The 17,227-nt window shown below is 36.4% G+C and overlaps 1 protein-coding gene and 1 long non-coding RNA gene across 2 annotated transcripts; one reads left to right on the top strand and one right to left on the bottom strand.

Moving 5' to 3' along the window:
• The first annotated feature begins 16 nt into the window (after positions 1–16).
• On the top strand, positions 17–9,181 carry LOC133796284 (uncharacterized). Its single transcript, XR_009875425.1, has 3 exons — positions 17–1,458; positions 3,547–8,427; positions 8,911–9,181. It is a non-coding gene; the product is annotated as an uncharacterized LOC133796284 (long non-coding RNA).
• A 4,232-nt stretch (positions 9,182–13,413) lies between these two features.
• Positions 13,414–14,361, bottom strand: LOC133814875 (uncharacterized). Its single transcript, XM_062247784.1, has 2 exons — positions 14,295–14,361; positions 13,414–14,203 (listed from the first exon to the last, which is right to left on the bottom strand). Exons 1-2 carry the CDS (start codon positions 14,298–14,300, stop codon positions 13,814–13,816), a joined length of 396 nt encoding a protein of 131 aa, XP_062103768.1. The 5' UTR covers positions 14,301–14,361; the 3' UTR covers positions 13,414–13,813.
• Between the last annotated feature and the right edge of the window lie 2,866 nt (positions 14,362–17,227).

Genomic DNA, 17,227 nt, shown 5'->3' with positions numbered 1-17,227 from the left:
GGAAATGTACAGGGAATTTTCTTAAGACTGTCTTTGGTCGTATATGGGAATATTAGATTATTTAGTTATTTATCTAGTTATCTATTTGTTAGTTTGTGACTTTTTTATTCGGTTAGTTGTTTGCACTATGGCTATATATGTCATTATTTAGTCTAAAGTTGTAATCAGAATATTTAGTCTAAGTAGTAAATAACTAAACTTCTTCTTCTTCCGCAAGATGGTATTAGAGAGGAAAACCTAGGCTTCGATCCTCCCTGTTTTTTTCTGGCAACCCATGCTTGTCCTTCTCCTCCTTCCGACAACCTATGCTTGTTTTTCTCCTTCTTTCGGCGACCACTGTTTTCTTCCCTGTTTCTGTATGGCGTCCCCCAATGACGATATTCCTTCGACTCCGGCTACTAGTATCGTGACGGTACCTTCGGCTGCCACTGCTTCTAGATCTGTTCTTGATGATCAATCAGACCCATACTACCTTCACCATGCTGATAATCCAGGCAATATTCTTGTCTCCCAGCTTCTCACAAGGCAATCGAATTGCACATCTTGGAGCCGATCTATGAAGCTTGCCATATATGTTAAAAACAAATTAGGATTTCTTGATGGCTCTACTGTTAAGCCCTCTCCATCAAACTCTTTGTACAATGTTTGAATTCGAAACAATAATATTGTTCTTTCTTGGATTTTAAATTCAGTTTCTAAAGAAATAGTTGCCAGTATTGTTTATGATGAAACTGTTGCAGATGTTTGGCAAGATTTGAAGGTGTGATTTCAACAAAAAAATGGTCCTCACATATTCAACCTCCGGCGTGCTCTAATGAATCTCAAACAAGATCTTCATTCCATTGGAGTATACTATACTCACCTCAAAACCATTTGGGAAGAACTTTCTAATTACAGACACATGTGGTAAATGTACATGTGGAGGAATCAAAGCCCTTCAAGATCATTGTCAGATTGAGTACACCATGTCTTTCCTTATGGGTCTTCAAGATTCTTACTCTCACGTTAGAGGTAATATCTTACTCATGGATCCAATACCCCCTTTGAGCAGGGTTTTCAATCTTGTGACTTAGGATGAAAATCAAAGAGGTACATACCCTCTTCCTCCAGTTACTGATACTACTCAAGGCATGGCCTTTGCTATCAATGGAGACCCCTCGGCTTCACACCACACTCCTCGGTCTCAAAACAATGACTCATTCATATATCGGTCTCAACCTCCTCGAAAGAACAGGCCTCTCTGTACCCACTGTAACATTCTTGATCACACTATTGACTGGTGTTACAAGCTTCATGGTTATCCCCATGGCTACAACAAATCCAAGAATACATTTGTTAATCAACTACACACTTCCAGTGATGCTATTTCCAACAACTCTGACAGCACCACTTTTCTACCTCAACTAAACAATGTTCAATATCAACAACTCCTCAATCTTCTTACAAATCAAAACCCAGGTACTATCACTACTACTGTGCCTCAATCCAGCACTACATGTATTATCTTTTCAACACATTCCCATCTGTTTTCCAATAAAACTGATGATTGGATTATAGACTTCGGTGCCACTAGGCATATCTGCCCTAACATCAATCTTTTCATTTCATTACACTATATATCACCCACCAAGCTTATCTTACAAAATTCTACTTCTTTTTCTATTAATCTCTATGGTAATGTTCTCTTACATAATAATATCACCATCAATAATGTTTTATATGTTCCCTCTTTTCACTACAATATTATCTCTGTGAGCCACCTACTAGCTACTACATCTCTTAACATTTTGTTTACTACTAATTCATTTACTATACATGATGTTCTCAGTAAGAAAATGATTGGCAAGGGGAGCTCCAATAATGGCCTGTACATTTTGGACAACTCCATACCTAGCTCTCACATTTTATCTGTTAAAGCAGACACTTAGCATGCTAGATTAGGCCATTTATCTTCTAAATGTTTAGATTTGTTAAGTGCACTTTAAATTGTAATACTTCTCATTTACATAAGACTTTTCCTTGTTTTGTTGGTCCTTTGGCAAAACAAAATAGATTGCCCTTTACTAATAACAATCATTTTGTTGCTAATCTCTTTGATGTTCTTCATTGTGATATATGGGGACCTGATCATATTTCTTCCCACTCCAATCATCGTTTTTTTTTTCTCACGATTGTGGATGACCACTCTCGCTTTACTTGGATTTATTTACTCACTCACAAATCTGATGCTATCACTGTCATTCCTCAGTTTTTCACTATAATCAAAACTCAAATTAATGCGATCATTAAATATGTTAGATCTGACAATGCATCAGAATTAGCTTCAACCACTCTTTTTAAAAATCTAGGCATCATACATCAATTTTCTTGTGTTGAAACACCACAACAAAATTCAATAGTTGAACGAAAACATCAACACCTTTTAAATGTTGTTCGTTCATTACACTTTTAAGCACACACTCTACTTAATTTCTGGTCTGAATGCATCCTTACAGCCACTTATATAATAAATAGGACTCCTACACCTCTATTATAGGGAAAATGCCCTTATGAGCTGTTATATCACACACTAGTTGATTATAGTATCTCCTATGGTTGTTTAGCTTTTGCTTCAACGCTAACTGCTCACAGAATAAAATTTGAACCACATGCCAAAGAAAGATTGTATCTTTTTAGGTTATCCACCAGGTATCAAAGGCTATCATCTGTATGATATTAACAATAAAAACTTTATCATTACTCGTAATGTGGTGTTTCATGAAGATATATACCCTTTTCAGCAACTCCAAAAGCCTGAGGTAGTATCTGATCCTTTTCCTTATGTTGTTTTACCATCATCTTTGGTCTCTAATACTCCTATTGTAGATTATGAACAATCTACACCCACTGTTCCTTCTTCTACTTCTCACATATAGTCCTTCTACCATTCCTTCAACATATTCTCCTTCCCCCACTACCACTGTAGCTTTAGGGAAATCTACCAGAATCTCTCGGTCACCTGCTTATTTACTAGAATTTGAATGCAATTCTGACACCCACCATAGTCACTCTACACTTTATCCCATCAACCATTACATTGCTTACTCTCACTTATCTACCTCTTATAAAGCCTTTGTTTGTGTTGTTTCCACCAATACCAAACCACAAACATACAACCAAGCTATTACTAATGACTCATGGAAAGTAGCTATGCAAGCTGAGCTCCAAGCTTTGCAAAACAATCACACCTGGTCCATTGTTCCCCTTCCATCTCACAAGAAACCCATTGGTTGTCGATGGCACTACAAAATCAAATACAATAGTGATGGCACCATTGAATGATACAAGGCCTGCCTAGTTGCCAAAGGCTATACTCAGCAAGAAGGCCTTGATTTTTTTTATACTTTTCCCATGTCGCAAAAATGGTCACACTAAAGCTTTTATTGGCTATTTCCGCCATCAAAAATTGGCATGATGTCAATAATTCATTTTTAAATGGCGATCTCAATGAAGATGTTTATATGACCATTCCACAAGGGTTACTCATTGATTCCTCTTCTTTTGCAGGATCTACCATGGTTTGAAAACTTCACAAGTCTATATATGGTCTGCGCCAATCGTTAAGACAATGGTACACAAAGTTGTTCAAGGCTCTAGTCAATGATGGATTTACCCAATGTCAAGCTGATTACACTCTTTTTACTAAAGGCAATGAGACCGATTTCATTGCTCTTTTGGTTTATGTCGATGATATCATCATCGCCGGACCCTAATTAGCTTCTCTTCAGCAGCTGCAACATTCCCTTCATGCCATTTTCAAACTCAAGACACTGGATCAATTGAAGTATTTTCTAGGATTTGAAATTGCTCATTCAACAGTTGGTTTGTTTATCTCCCAACGTCAATATACCTTACAACTTCTTCAAGACATTGGATACCTTGGCAGCATTCCAGCAGCCACACCTAAGGACTCGCAACTCAAGCTAAGCACCACGGTCGACGCCCCTCTCTTGGACCCTTCACAATATCGAAATTCAGTTGGACGACTGCTTTATCTGACTTTATCTAGACCTGAAATCACTTATGTTGTTCACTCCTTGAGTTAATTCATTGCCAACCCCCGTTTACCTCACCTACAAGCTACCCATCATCTTCTTCGATTCCTCAAGGCCAAACCTTTACAAGGCATTCTCTATCCCTCCAATTCTTCTCTTCACTTAAGAGCCCTTTCTAATTCATATTGGGCTTCCTTCCCCACAACTAGGAGATCCACCACTTGCTTTTGTGTTTTTTTAGGAGATTGCTTGATCTCTTGGCGCACTAAGAAACAAACTACTATTCCCCGAAGTTCCATTGAGGCTGAATACTGTGCCATGCCAGTGAACTGACATGGCTACAATATCTTCTCAAAGAGTTTCAGATTCTGCAATTGAATCTGGCATTCATTTACTATGACAACACCTCTGCTATACACATTTCCAACAACCCCACATTTCACGAGTGCATGAAACACATTGAACTTGACTGCCATTTCATCCGGGATAAGATCAAATCTGGCTCCATTCGCCTTATGAGTCAGCAGCAACAACCAGCTCGCAGATGCATTTACTAAAGCCCTGCCTTCAACAATTTTGGGTTCTCACATTTCCAAGATGACTGTTCATGACATCCACAGTCCATCTTGAGGTGAGGCTATTAGATTATTCTGTTATTTAGTTATTTATCTAGTTGTCTATTTGTTAGTTTGTGACTTTTTCCGCCGGTTAGTTGTTTGCACTATGGTTATATATGTGTCGTTATTTAGTCTAAGTTGTAATTAGAATATTTTAGATAAATAAACTTCTTCTTCCGCAATAGGGAAGTCAAATTTGGTTGGGATGTACAAGTGTTAGAATCAGATGAAGGGAGTTCTTTTGTTGGTTTCACTTTTGAGGATGAATGGTTACATAAAAAAGTAATGGATAAACATCCATGGTCTTTTAATGGAGGCCTTTTATTAGGAGAGACATGGCCAGTTTTCTGGTAATTGGATGGATACTAAATTGAATACTGTAACATGTTGGGTTAGGATGACGAATTTCCATCTGAAAGCTCTCACGAAGAATAATGTTATAAGGCTGGGAAATTTAGTAGGCAGTGTAGTGGAGATTAAGTGGGATAATCCTAATAGGGTTGTGCAAAAAACCGAATAAATCGCTCAAACTGACTGTCGAACAAAAAAAAAATTGAAATCAACCGAACCAAAAATCGCTAAGACTGCCTTGGAAAAAACCGACATTAAATCGGTCGGTTTATAAGTTGGTCACAAATCGACCATACAAACCGAAACCGACCGAATATGCTTAGGTTCCAAATTTGTGGATGTAACATTGCAACCATATGTTTAGGTTTTCAAATCTTCAAGTTAGCAAATTAAATGAATCATTTTCATATTAAAAAAAGCTAAAAAAAAATAGATTCCAATAATCTACATTTTTTTAACTTAAATTTCCTAAAAAATTATTTAAAAAATCAAGTTTGGTTTGGGCGGTTTTAACCAACCGAACCGTAGTCTAAATCAATAAGTTTTTTGGTGTTGTAAATAGGTCGGTCGATTTTTGGATCGCACCAATCCGAATCGAAAACCAAAATCTACATTTTAGAATAGAAAAAAACCACACAAACTGATCGATGCTCAGCCCTAAATCCTACACTCATCATCATGAAGCAAGAGGTGCGAGTGAAGATTAAGTTTCCCATTAATAGTCCAATATTTGTGGGGAGATACTTACCTGTTAATGGGGAAAAAATAATGGGTTCAGTTTAAGTTTGACTATCTGCCTTTATTATGTTTTCGATGTGGTTGGTGGGGTCATGTTCAACGAAGATGCAACCAAAGTATAATTATGATTAATGACTTGAATGGTAAGAAGGTTCCATTATATGGTGATTGGCTGAAAACAAGTGATGATAGGAAGGATTGTATCTTTGAGAATGTTGAGTCTCATTGGATAAGATCACATCACAGGAATGTTTATCTTGCTAATATGGTGGCTGAGAAATCTGTACATGCGGAGATGGGTGGTCATAACAGTGGTTCTGATGATCAAAGGCTCATAAGCATAATCGATTTGAATGTTGACCTTCAAGAGGTTGACCCACATGGTTTAGAAAAGGTAAGGGAGCCGAAAGATGGAGAATATGTGGGCACGTTCTAAGCAGTTTTGGGTCTTCCTTCTAATGTCTTAGTTAATTCTGATATAATGGAAGAATATATACATTGTTTGAAGAGAAGGGAAATGGTGATAGGTGGCAATGAGGTGACGCCAGGTGTGAAGATGGCAGTGATTCAAGTTAATGACTTGGAAGAGGCCAAAGTAGTGGGTAGAATTCTTTAATTGGAAATTTGAAGCCCAAAGTTGATGCTAATTATAGTGAAGTGGGCGGTCCAATTAATAATTGCCATTGTGGAGATAAGGGCACTAATACAAAGACTTGGAGGCGATATGTAGATAAAGGAAAAGATAAAGCTAATATTGACTCCACATTTGAGAGTGAGTTTGCGACTCGGAAACGTGCGGTCTACGATGAGGGAAGAGAGGAATTTTAAGATGCCTTGCGTGATAAAAAGGGTACTGTAACAAGTGCAATTGGGCAAGACACGAAATCAGGTGAGGAATTTTCTATTGAAGGGCATGATGATTAGCTTGTGCAGGTACTGTCGGAGTGGTTCCAAGAGCTGGCCATGTCAAAAGTGGAAAAACAGAGACTCTATCAAAGATAAGACGCGGAAAATGGGAGCTAATAGTAGTTTCAGAGATTCATTGGCAAAGAGTAGCGGAGGAAAACTTACAGCTCCTAACATTCCTGGTATGTGTACATTTATTGGAACTGATGGTGTTGTATAAGAGAATAGTATTTCTAATGGTATCAGAGCCAGGTCGACTCCTTCAACTTCCTTCTAGAGAGAAAACCTGTAACGTCACAAAAATGCTAATAGGGTTTAGTGCCTTGATTAGCGTGCCAGGAGGACATAATTGGATATATGTGTGATTAACTGATTAAATGCATGACTATGTGGCATGCATAATATATATGATAATGTGAGTATGACTATATGTATGTTTATGAATATTAAATATGTTAATATGCATGTGGGCCCATTCTTGATAGTTGGAGCACATTTGTAATATTGGCCTATTGCGGGCATAAATGTTAATATATATGAGTAAATGATTGAGACCACATTATTATATGGATATATTTGCAGTATATGACTTGAGGCGATTCTAGCGAGCGGATTGGCAGAAAAGTCACCGCGGGGATTAATACCTCGCTACGGGCGAGCCTAGGGTTATTTTGGAAAGTTAATGTATATTCGAGGTTTATTGAGTAATGAGTAAGTATTTGGTGATTAAATGGGTATGTCATGATTAATTGGGAATTTGTAGGATGACTTGAGGAATTAGCGGGAATTGAGGAAAAAGAACATTTTACCCTTAGGGAAATTAAAAGGTTAAGTGGGTCTTTGAGGGCATTTTGGTCTTTTCTGAGTTAAGGATATTACACCTAGCTGATTCCAGGAATGACAAAACTCTAGATTTCTCTCAACTCACAGATAATCTCGCTTTCTCTCTCTATCACTTCTCTTTCACCCTCAAGATAAGGTTTGAAAGTTTGGAGGAACTCTTTGGAAACTAGCTGAGGGGACAAGGATTTGAGGCTGAGAACTTGCGGAAAACAAGCTAGGGTCAAGTCTGTGGTAGCTGGGGGTTGAACTCCTTGTTTGAGGTAAGGATTCTATATTAATCTTGTTGAATTTCTGTTGTGACTTATGGTTCAGACTTAAGGTTTAATTTTGTGTTTTAATGAGTTGGTGGAGTAAGCTTTAGGATATTTGGTTTGGTTATGATACCGTGGTATGACTTCTGGGTTAATTTTGGGAATAAGGATTGAATTGGGTGAAAAATTATGAGTTTGGCTGGGAAGAAAACACTGGAAAATGGTGGTTTTTCTGGGTTTGGGGCCTCAGGCCGCGGCCCTGTTCTTCAAGCACCACAACCTGCGTGCTTGAAGAGGATGGGATGCCTCTGTTTCGCCAGGCGCGCCGCGACCCAGGGGGTACAAGTCACGGCTCGTGTCCTCCAGCAGGGAAAGCCTGACCTCTGTCTAAAGGGCGGGTCGCGGCCCTTAAGGGCAAGTCGTGGCCTTAAATGGAAAATGGAGGGAAGACAAGGTTTTTAGGCTTGGGGAGGCTCAAGGATTCAAACCAAAGCGCTCGGGAGGATTTCTACTACCCAGTTTAGTAGAAATCGAGGTCCTGGAGGTTAGTATTTGATTCTAAAGCTTTTAAATGATTTAGCATCTTATGGTTATCCATTATTGCATTGTGACTAGGTTTTACCGCAAGGGCTCAGGAATTAAGGATCGTGCTCAAGGCTGTCATACGCTTGCTGCTCGGGATCCGAGGTAAGAAAACTTCACCCATGTGGTTGTCATTGGGACTGAGATTCCCTATAATTGAATATATGTGTTCTGTGAGTTATATATTTATTATGTGGGATATGAAAGGACGACCTAAGAGTGTCAGGGCTGATGATAAGCATATTGGACGCAGCTCGGCCTAAGTGAGCCGGGGTCAGCTAAATAATCAGTGGATTCGGCCTAAGTGAGTCGGGGTCAGCTAAATAATCAGGGGACTTGGCCTAAGCGAGTCGGGGTTAGCTAAATAAATAGAGGGCTCGGTTTAAGGGCACCAACACCTAAGTATTCATATTATAGTTTGAGTTATATGTGAAAGTATATGCTAATTGTTGCCTAGCTCGATACTTATATTCTATTGATTAATTGAATTAATTGGTTTGAAGTTTATTAATCGCTTTGTTGTTATATAATTTTGTTGTTTTTAAGTTTTCTTTCTAGGCATTGGCTCACGGGTGCTACGTGGTGCAGGTAAGGGAATTGATAGCTGGACCAGCCATGATTTGGAGAGCTTCGGTGGCGGTGTGTACATATGCAGCCTGCTCGACCGCAACAGTCGGGATAGCTTGGGAGGAACTAGGGTTAAACCTTATTTTTGCTGCTTAGGACGGATAAATTGTATCTGTTTATCTTTTAAAAGTCTGTAAACTGACTTTTGGGTTCCCGTGTACAAACTTAATATTTTAATGAAAAATAATCATTTTGTTGACCAAATCTTTTATTACTTGACTTTGACTTAGTTCGTAATTACACATTTAAGTTCAAATAACTTGCTTAGCAGGTTAAGTACTATTTTAAACACACAATGTAACAGTCTTGGTTATTCAGGGCGTTACAACTTGGTATCAGAGCAATCTAGGTTTAAGGGTTCTTGAAGACTGGCTGGGCGTGTACACTCGCTGCTAAAGATAAGCTCGACTCACAGTTAGGTATCTAATGACATGATTATGTGGTTACTTGTTTAAATTGAACCTATGTGCCTTATTGCATGCTAGTATAGGAAGCATGATGTATATTTGGTAGTAATGGGATTTGATAATTAATGAATGAGTAATGTAGATTGGTGCTTTGATATGTATATTGTGCATGTGATTATTGTGATTGTTTGGACTTGCCCATGGGATGATTCTGGATATGAGCATCAGGCTAAGGGGTTAAGTCAGTGATTGCGGACTGATTCATAATGTATGTACTCAAGATTGTTAATTGGACATGGTATTGTTATAATGGGGGCTGTAGATGAAAGTTAAGGTTGGAACCCTCCATCTGCCCTTGGAATTCGCAGCAGATGTTTGCTGGTAGGCGAGTAAGGTTGCTAGATCAGGATAAACAGATTAGATGGTTGAGACAACGGGGTCCGACGGGGAAACGCTACTTCGTATGTCTTGACAGTAAGGGAACCAGTATTGGTTCAACTTGAGGATGGAAATAGATTAGAGTTATTGTATGAACGACGTTAGAAGCATTATCCTCTAGTTTTCAAGGAAGGTTTGGGTTTGATCAGGAACTGATCAATGGATGGGCGTGATTAACTCTGTCCTTGATGATATGAGAATGGTAGGCCATGATAGAATAGTTGCGCCATACGTATGCGACAGGAGGATGCCCTGATGTGGTGGGAAATAGTACCCCAGACCCGGAATGTTATCATGACGGGTTGGGAGGAATTCAGATAATGGCTTCACAAAAAAGACTATTGTGATATAGTTTGAACTACTAAGACTAATGAGTTTACAAACTTTGTTCAGAATGGTAAGACAACAACAGAGTATGTCAATGAATTTGGTGGGTTGGTTAGATCTGCTTTTAGTTTAATGAGGACTGAACTCTGGGATGGCCCAGAGAATTAGGCTCGCTCCAGTGCATGAGACTTCAATCTATGCTCGGGAAGTAGGGAGGGCCTTGTTATGACATAAGAGATGAGATATGGAGTGCGAATGTCGTAGGGCAAGAAGCACAGGTAATGGTCACTACAAGAAAAAAGGTTTTTAATAACACCAAAAATGTGTTATCAAAACCTACGATAACACTTTCTGATGTGTTAAGACAGACCGTGTTATCGTAGGTCAGGGTACTTACCATAACACTTTATCAGTGTTATACAGATGTGTTATTGTACTGTCAACGATAACACAATTTCTGTGTTATTTTAATATATAGATAAGTGTTGAATTACGTTATTTATAATCGATACTATAACACTTTTTTTGTGTTATACTATACTTTAGTATAACACTTTTTTTGTGTTATACTACAATTTACTATAACACTTTTTTTGTGTTATACTACAGTTTACTATAACACATTTTTTGTGTTATACTACACTTTAGTATAACACATTTTTGTGTTATACTAGACTTTAATATAACACATTATTTGTGTTATACTACACTTTAGTATAACACATGTGTTATATTAGCTTAGAGAAACATAATCTTTTTTCACTTACACAATACTAGGAAAACAAATATGAAAGTTTAAGCCAAATAAGATAACATAAATAGATTTTTATTAATTACTCAAAATGTAATTACAATATTTAGTCTACTAGTCTATGCTTAAGAAATCATATTACAACATAATTTATGCCCAATTTAGATTCATTTATCACTAAATACAAAACAAGAAATGTACACAAAAATTAGTGATATACATTCTTCCATTCTAAAAACCTTAACTACAAATGTTGTCAAGAATTGCTCCAAAGAAATCATCTGAATATACCTGCACATTGTAAAAAAAAGGTACTTTAATTATTAATATGAAGAAACTATGTGGTAATTCATTTCAAGAGGGAAACTATAATATTTTATGAACATAAGAAAGGTCCAGCCTAATTCATTGCAAGTATAAAACAATAGCAAACAGGGGATAGGATACAGCAAAAAACACAAAATAAGAAAGAACCCCAACAATAGCAACAAACAAGATTTCTAATGGAAATTCTGAATTGCAAAGCAAGCTGGATTGATGATAAATTTATACATAGCTATTAGATATGAAGAGCATGAAGAAACTAACTATCACCAATATCAATCAAATCAACTATTACTGGTAAAAGATGTTGTGGGTAGTGGGTACTAGTCCAGCAGTCCTTATGGTTTCAAATTTTTTGCAATAAATAAGAAGAAACGTCGCTAAAGCTTTTTATATTCTAGAGAAAGCACAAAAATTACCCTCAAATTTTATTCTAGAGAAACTATATAATGAGAAGTAAAATCACGCAATACAACACTCAAATTTTATTAATCAAAATTATCATCATAACATAACATACTCACAGCAAAAGAAAGGCCTTGCTTGAAGCACCATAAGGTGGGACCAAGCAAGACACCAAATATCAAAGGTGGGTCATGATTTTTCTTCTCAAGAAATGAAAAGTTGCATTTCTACATGCAGCTTTTCTTCCATGGAATTCAAACAAAGAAGTTGGACTAGAAAGTCCCCAAAGTGATTGACCTAACTGAATCTCAAGTCTTCTTCAAGCAGCTGTATGGGAAATCGAGTCTAGTATACCCTTACCTAGTCTTCCAACAGGAAAAGAAACTCTATACCTAATAAACTAACAATAGAAACTTGAACAAAACTAAAAGAACAGCTCCCAACAGCAAAGAAACAGAACCAAATGACTCTGTTTATTTAGTTAGCAAACTATGGAATTGATTTTTATTTTGTTTTTCTTTCTCATATCAGAAAAATAAAGTTACAATTATGCCTAGCATCTCTGATTTAACAAATAAGTAAAGCAAGAAAGAAGGAAATAAAAAAGAAAAGAATAGCAGAAAAACCACAAGGGTAAAAAAAAAGGGTTGGACAAAAGGGTTGCAGATGTGGTAACTTCTCTACAGGCTGTTGTACAAATTTATAAAAAGAAAATAATACATGATGTGTAAATGTGACAAAATTACCATATTCATTTCATACACCAAGAAACACTACTTGTGCAAGGAAACCTCTAAGAGCCAGACCAATGACTAATGTTATTCCCAGAACAATAGAAGAAAAGCTTCAGACAAGACATAGTATGGAACTAAAGAAGTTCTAAATGTTAGCATTCAGAGTGAAGAAAAGAAAAAATCAAAGAGGGTATGAGTTAAAAGGATTGACTCACTCAAACCATTACTATCAGGAACTTAATAAATGCTTTCTCTTGTCAAACAACAATACGAAGTGAGATGAGATTAAAAAAAAGTTTAATCTTTATGCAATGAAAAATAGAAGAATTTCATAAGAATTTCATAGCCATTAGCAAGATATGAGAATCACAAAAGTAGTGCTAACAATAATAACTAACTTACCTGTAATGATCTGTGAAGCCTAGTTCCAGGAATGCTTATTGGTAATGACATGAGGCCTGCAATGAATTCTTGAAATTGTTTTCTTAGAGACTCCATTTCCTCACCCGGATCCAAATTAATCAATGCCTTAACTAGTACTTGAAATGCAATCTGAGAGAGAGACCAAAAGGGGGTTCAGTCTTATATGTGTTATTAACTTTTAAAAAGTACCATTAAACATAATAATTGTGAATCTGTTTTGACAGACAATTATTCAAACAAACTTATTCTGAACCCCATAACAACTAGTTCACCTTTTCTATTTAGCAAATCATTTTCAAACCTAAGTAGAAGCCAGAGATGGGGTATTTCAAAAATCAATAATTATTACTTTCACTGTTTCACAGACAGATTCTTTATCCCCCAAACAAATAAATATTTATGAATATAAATAAATCACCCCCTAAACATATCTTAACCACACAAAAAAGGCCAAAGGTTTAAACTTTAAAGATAGAAGGCATCTTTTGTTTTTTGCTGTATCTACTTCAAACTCTTCCCAAAAAAACTAAACTTAGATGAACCAAGTAATAGTCTTTATTTTTTATTTTTCCTTTCTAAACTTCAAATATTAAAGTTTATGTATGTATGTATGTATAGAGAGAGAGAGAGAGAGAGAGAGAGAGAGAGAGAGAGAGAGAGAGAGAGAGAGAGAGAGAAGGCTTATAATGCAAAACCATGAAACTGCTTCTGAAAATTAGATTTTCCATCATAGGGCAAATAAGCATGCAAAGAAAGTGAAAACTAACAAAAAAAAAAGACAATATCTTCATATTATTACATAAGGCAATAAAATATATATTTTGTAGCTGTAAAAAGAGACCATTTTAATATATAAATGCCTTCAGAGATTAATGCAAGAAATTTCATGAACATTGAAAATTCATTAAGAACCAATTACATCTTCAAGGTTTAAACACCACCACTTCAACCATCACCTTTGGCATTCACCACCACCACCAACAAACACAGATCATCATCACCACAGCCAACATGAGAAAATAGTAATAAATAAATAAATAAAATAAAATAATGGATCATGGTGAGTACCAAAGATGGTGAGAGCAGAAAAGATGGAGGCTCAAAATGAAATCAATGCACATATCAATACAAAAATAAAAGTTTTCATCATCAGGCACAAAGTAATCTAGAAACAAAACCAAGTACCATGACTCATCATAGTTGTAACAAGATAATGCAGTCTTTGTAGTTACCCCAACTGGTCCTGTAACTAAGAGGACGTTTTTCAGCCTATCCTCCTCATATTGGCTTCCTGAATCAGAGTCACTTTCAGAATAGATATAATCATCTTTTTCCCTATCACTTGTATCACAATCAATATGATCCTTGCATATTTGAAACTTTCTTTCACGCCATTGTTGTAGCCACCCACTCAAAAACTTCACAGATTCATCATTAACACAGACCTGCAGGAAAATGTTTTTTTTCTCCAGTTTAAGAGACTGAAGAAACTTCTAAATGTACTAGTCAAAGAAGAAATAGTCCAAGAAATCTAACCTCCATGGCAGTTTTTGGCTTGTAACTGTAAGTCCATAAGCTATTCCTTGGTTGATTACCACAACCAAAATAGTAGACTTCAGTCTGCAATAAAATGCAGCTATAAGCTTAATAAAATCTCTAGATAGACTAAACAATTAAAACTAAGAACAATGCTTAACTATTCAAACACATTATGATAATTAATTCAACACTATTGGAGCAATTAAATGAAACATATTTAATATTGACTCTACTAAAAAAGCCAATGTAAAAATTAACAGCTACAGAAAATTTTATTATTTTTACCAAGAAACTATAATAATTGTTATGTAGTATTCAGGAGGGACTCGAACCTCAAACCTTGTGGGAGCAAACCACATGCCAGAATATTTGAATTGTCCTCAAGTGAGCTACTTCCCTTCCTAGTGTTTGGCTTTCTTACCACACTAGTAGGTCCATTGAAGGAATCAACTTTATTTATCTCACTATCCTGCACAATAATTAATTTGTAATGAGAATCACAGGATGACAATTACAAAAAAGAAACAAATTTTTACTGAAGCACCTGCATCCTAACATACCTCTGTTTCATCATCAGTTGGAAATGTTTCATAAATACAATCGTCTTGAATAACACATTCTGAAAAAACATTATCCTGAAAACTTGATGCATTGTCGGGGTGTAAAATGAGGGGAAACTTTTGAAAACTTAAGCACTCAATGGAGCCTTCAACAATAGATTCGCATGTGCTTTCTAGGTCACAAATATTTCTCCTAAAGATCTCCTCAGAAAATTTCCAGGTGCCCCAGTCAAGGGGCATGTCAGTGTCCTGTTGCAAAAAGTTTTAACATAACTCAGAACAATAACTGCAGTCTCAGTTTCTGCAACTCGAAAATTACCATAATAGCAGTAAGAGCTAGCCTGAGATAAGCTTACCTGGCTTCTTTCAAATACATGAATCGGGGCACAAGTCTTCTCTTTATTTTGCCTACCAACTGCTAACTTTTTACCCTCTGCATCAATTACCCCTCGATTTTTCTTGTCTTCCTTCCAAGATGAAAAAAAGGGATGAAGTTTTTTTCCTGCAAACATCCGTGAATTTTCCTGTTGAAAGTGAACGAAGGAAACTTAGCACCACATCAATAGGTAATGTGGAAATCAAAGCTAATAACTCGAGTTAAAATCTTGCCATCATCAAACCAACACCACTGTAATTGACTATATTTTGAGAAGCTAGATTAAGGAACAACACTAAAGAAAAAAAGAACGCTGAGGGACTATAATGCCTATAATTGATTGAGTTCAGAACAACTTTATTTTGTTGGAGGTTACAAAAGAAGCAATTGAAAAGAGACTAGTTACACAATGAACATTCCTTAAGGCAAGAGATCACATTGACTAACCTGGGCTGTCAACCTTGCCTCTAACCGCAAATCAGGCATAACAACAGCTACATCTTCCGTCTGTGTATTTGTTGAATTTTTCTTTGGAGTACTATTTGCAGATCCTCTTCTTCTCGCCTGCCAAAAATGCAATTAAAAAAATAACTGAAAGTTCCAATTCACTTGTCTCTTTGCATCATACTGAAGAAGAAGAAGAAGAAGACATGGAATCAATCCACTCAACTACAATTCATTTAATTTACCTTTCCAGAAGCTGATCCATGAGTAGGTGATTTTCGATTAGGGGTTGTCATTTGCGCTTGTTTATCAGGGCTAACAACAGTTACATCTTTGCTCTGTGTATTTGTTGAATTTTTCTTCGGAGCATTCAGCATCATGCGCAGATCGTTTTCCTTTCGCCTCCCAAAAACACTGTTCGTTTTTGGGTACATCATAATGACCAATGGATATTGCCCTGACCCGCTTAGGTGATCAGTATGAATTTAGACTGTGATTGTGATATTGTTTAATTAAATAAACAGATAATTAGAACATGTACATAAAACAATACTTTTGTGTAAAGTTTCAAGAGAAACATGTACATAAAGGTAAGCAAAACTAGACAACTTCCTTGCTCCATGGAATTCAGAAAAGCAGATAGAATCAAACTTAGTGACTGAATCAATAGAATCAATTCTCATTAAAGAAGTAATGATACAAAAGAGTATATATATATACAGAAAAGACAAAAACAAAGTACACCAGCTATTAAAGCAGAAACTACATAAATAGGTAAACAAAAATAACAAATAAGAGCCTACCTTTTAACTGATGTAACAACATATCCAGATGCACTGCCTTCTAGATCCAAGACCCCGCTTACCCAACTGGTAAATGCATCAAGAAAAAAAAATGCAAAAACAACCTCTTAGTACTTGGTGAGAATGATCAAGAAACAAAAATACTGTATCATTATTTTGCAACTTCAGAAGTTCAATCTTCCAACTTCTAGATAGCTATAAGTTATCCACCACCCAGTAAATTCCCCATCCTAAGAGAAACCAGTCAAATCCAGTAATAAAAAAGATAGAAGCAACTAGCATGAGTATCACATAAACAACCAAGTAAAGTGAACAACAAACTAAACTAAACCAAAGACAGCAATAAGCAAAGGCATTTGACATATAAAAGTACTGAAATTAAAAAGCTCCATTTGACAAAGCATCGATTTTTAAAGCTACTTACTGGGTTAAAAAAACAATGTAAATATTAAGCAACATGATGGAAAGCTTTATTAGTTGAACACAATCATGTGTAATCGTGTTGTTTTTGGTCATTCATATAACTTCAAATATGGAATTACACATATTCGTTTTGTTGGCATCTATGTAACTAAGAAAAGTTCCCTCGCCAGTAGTTGCAATTCTAGGAAATTACCTGAGGCAGGAGTTCTTGAATGCCCAGCAGCTCCCTCCGAAAATGAGGACTTCTGGGATGTATGCCTTCGAGAATGTCCTAATGGACTTCCTTCCTCTGAAACATATGCTGATTCAAATTTAGATTCAGAT

This window comes from Humulus lupulus, chromosome 1 (genome assembly GCF_963169125.1).
Source record: "Humulus lupulus chromosome 1, drHumLupu1.1, whole genome shotgun sequence".
Lineage (NCBI taxonomy): Eukaryota > Viridiplantae > Streptophyta > Magnoliopsida > Rosales > Cannabaceae > Humulus > Humulus lupulus.
This window is presented reverse-complemented; position numbering and strand designations above follow the sequence as displayed.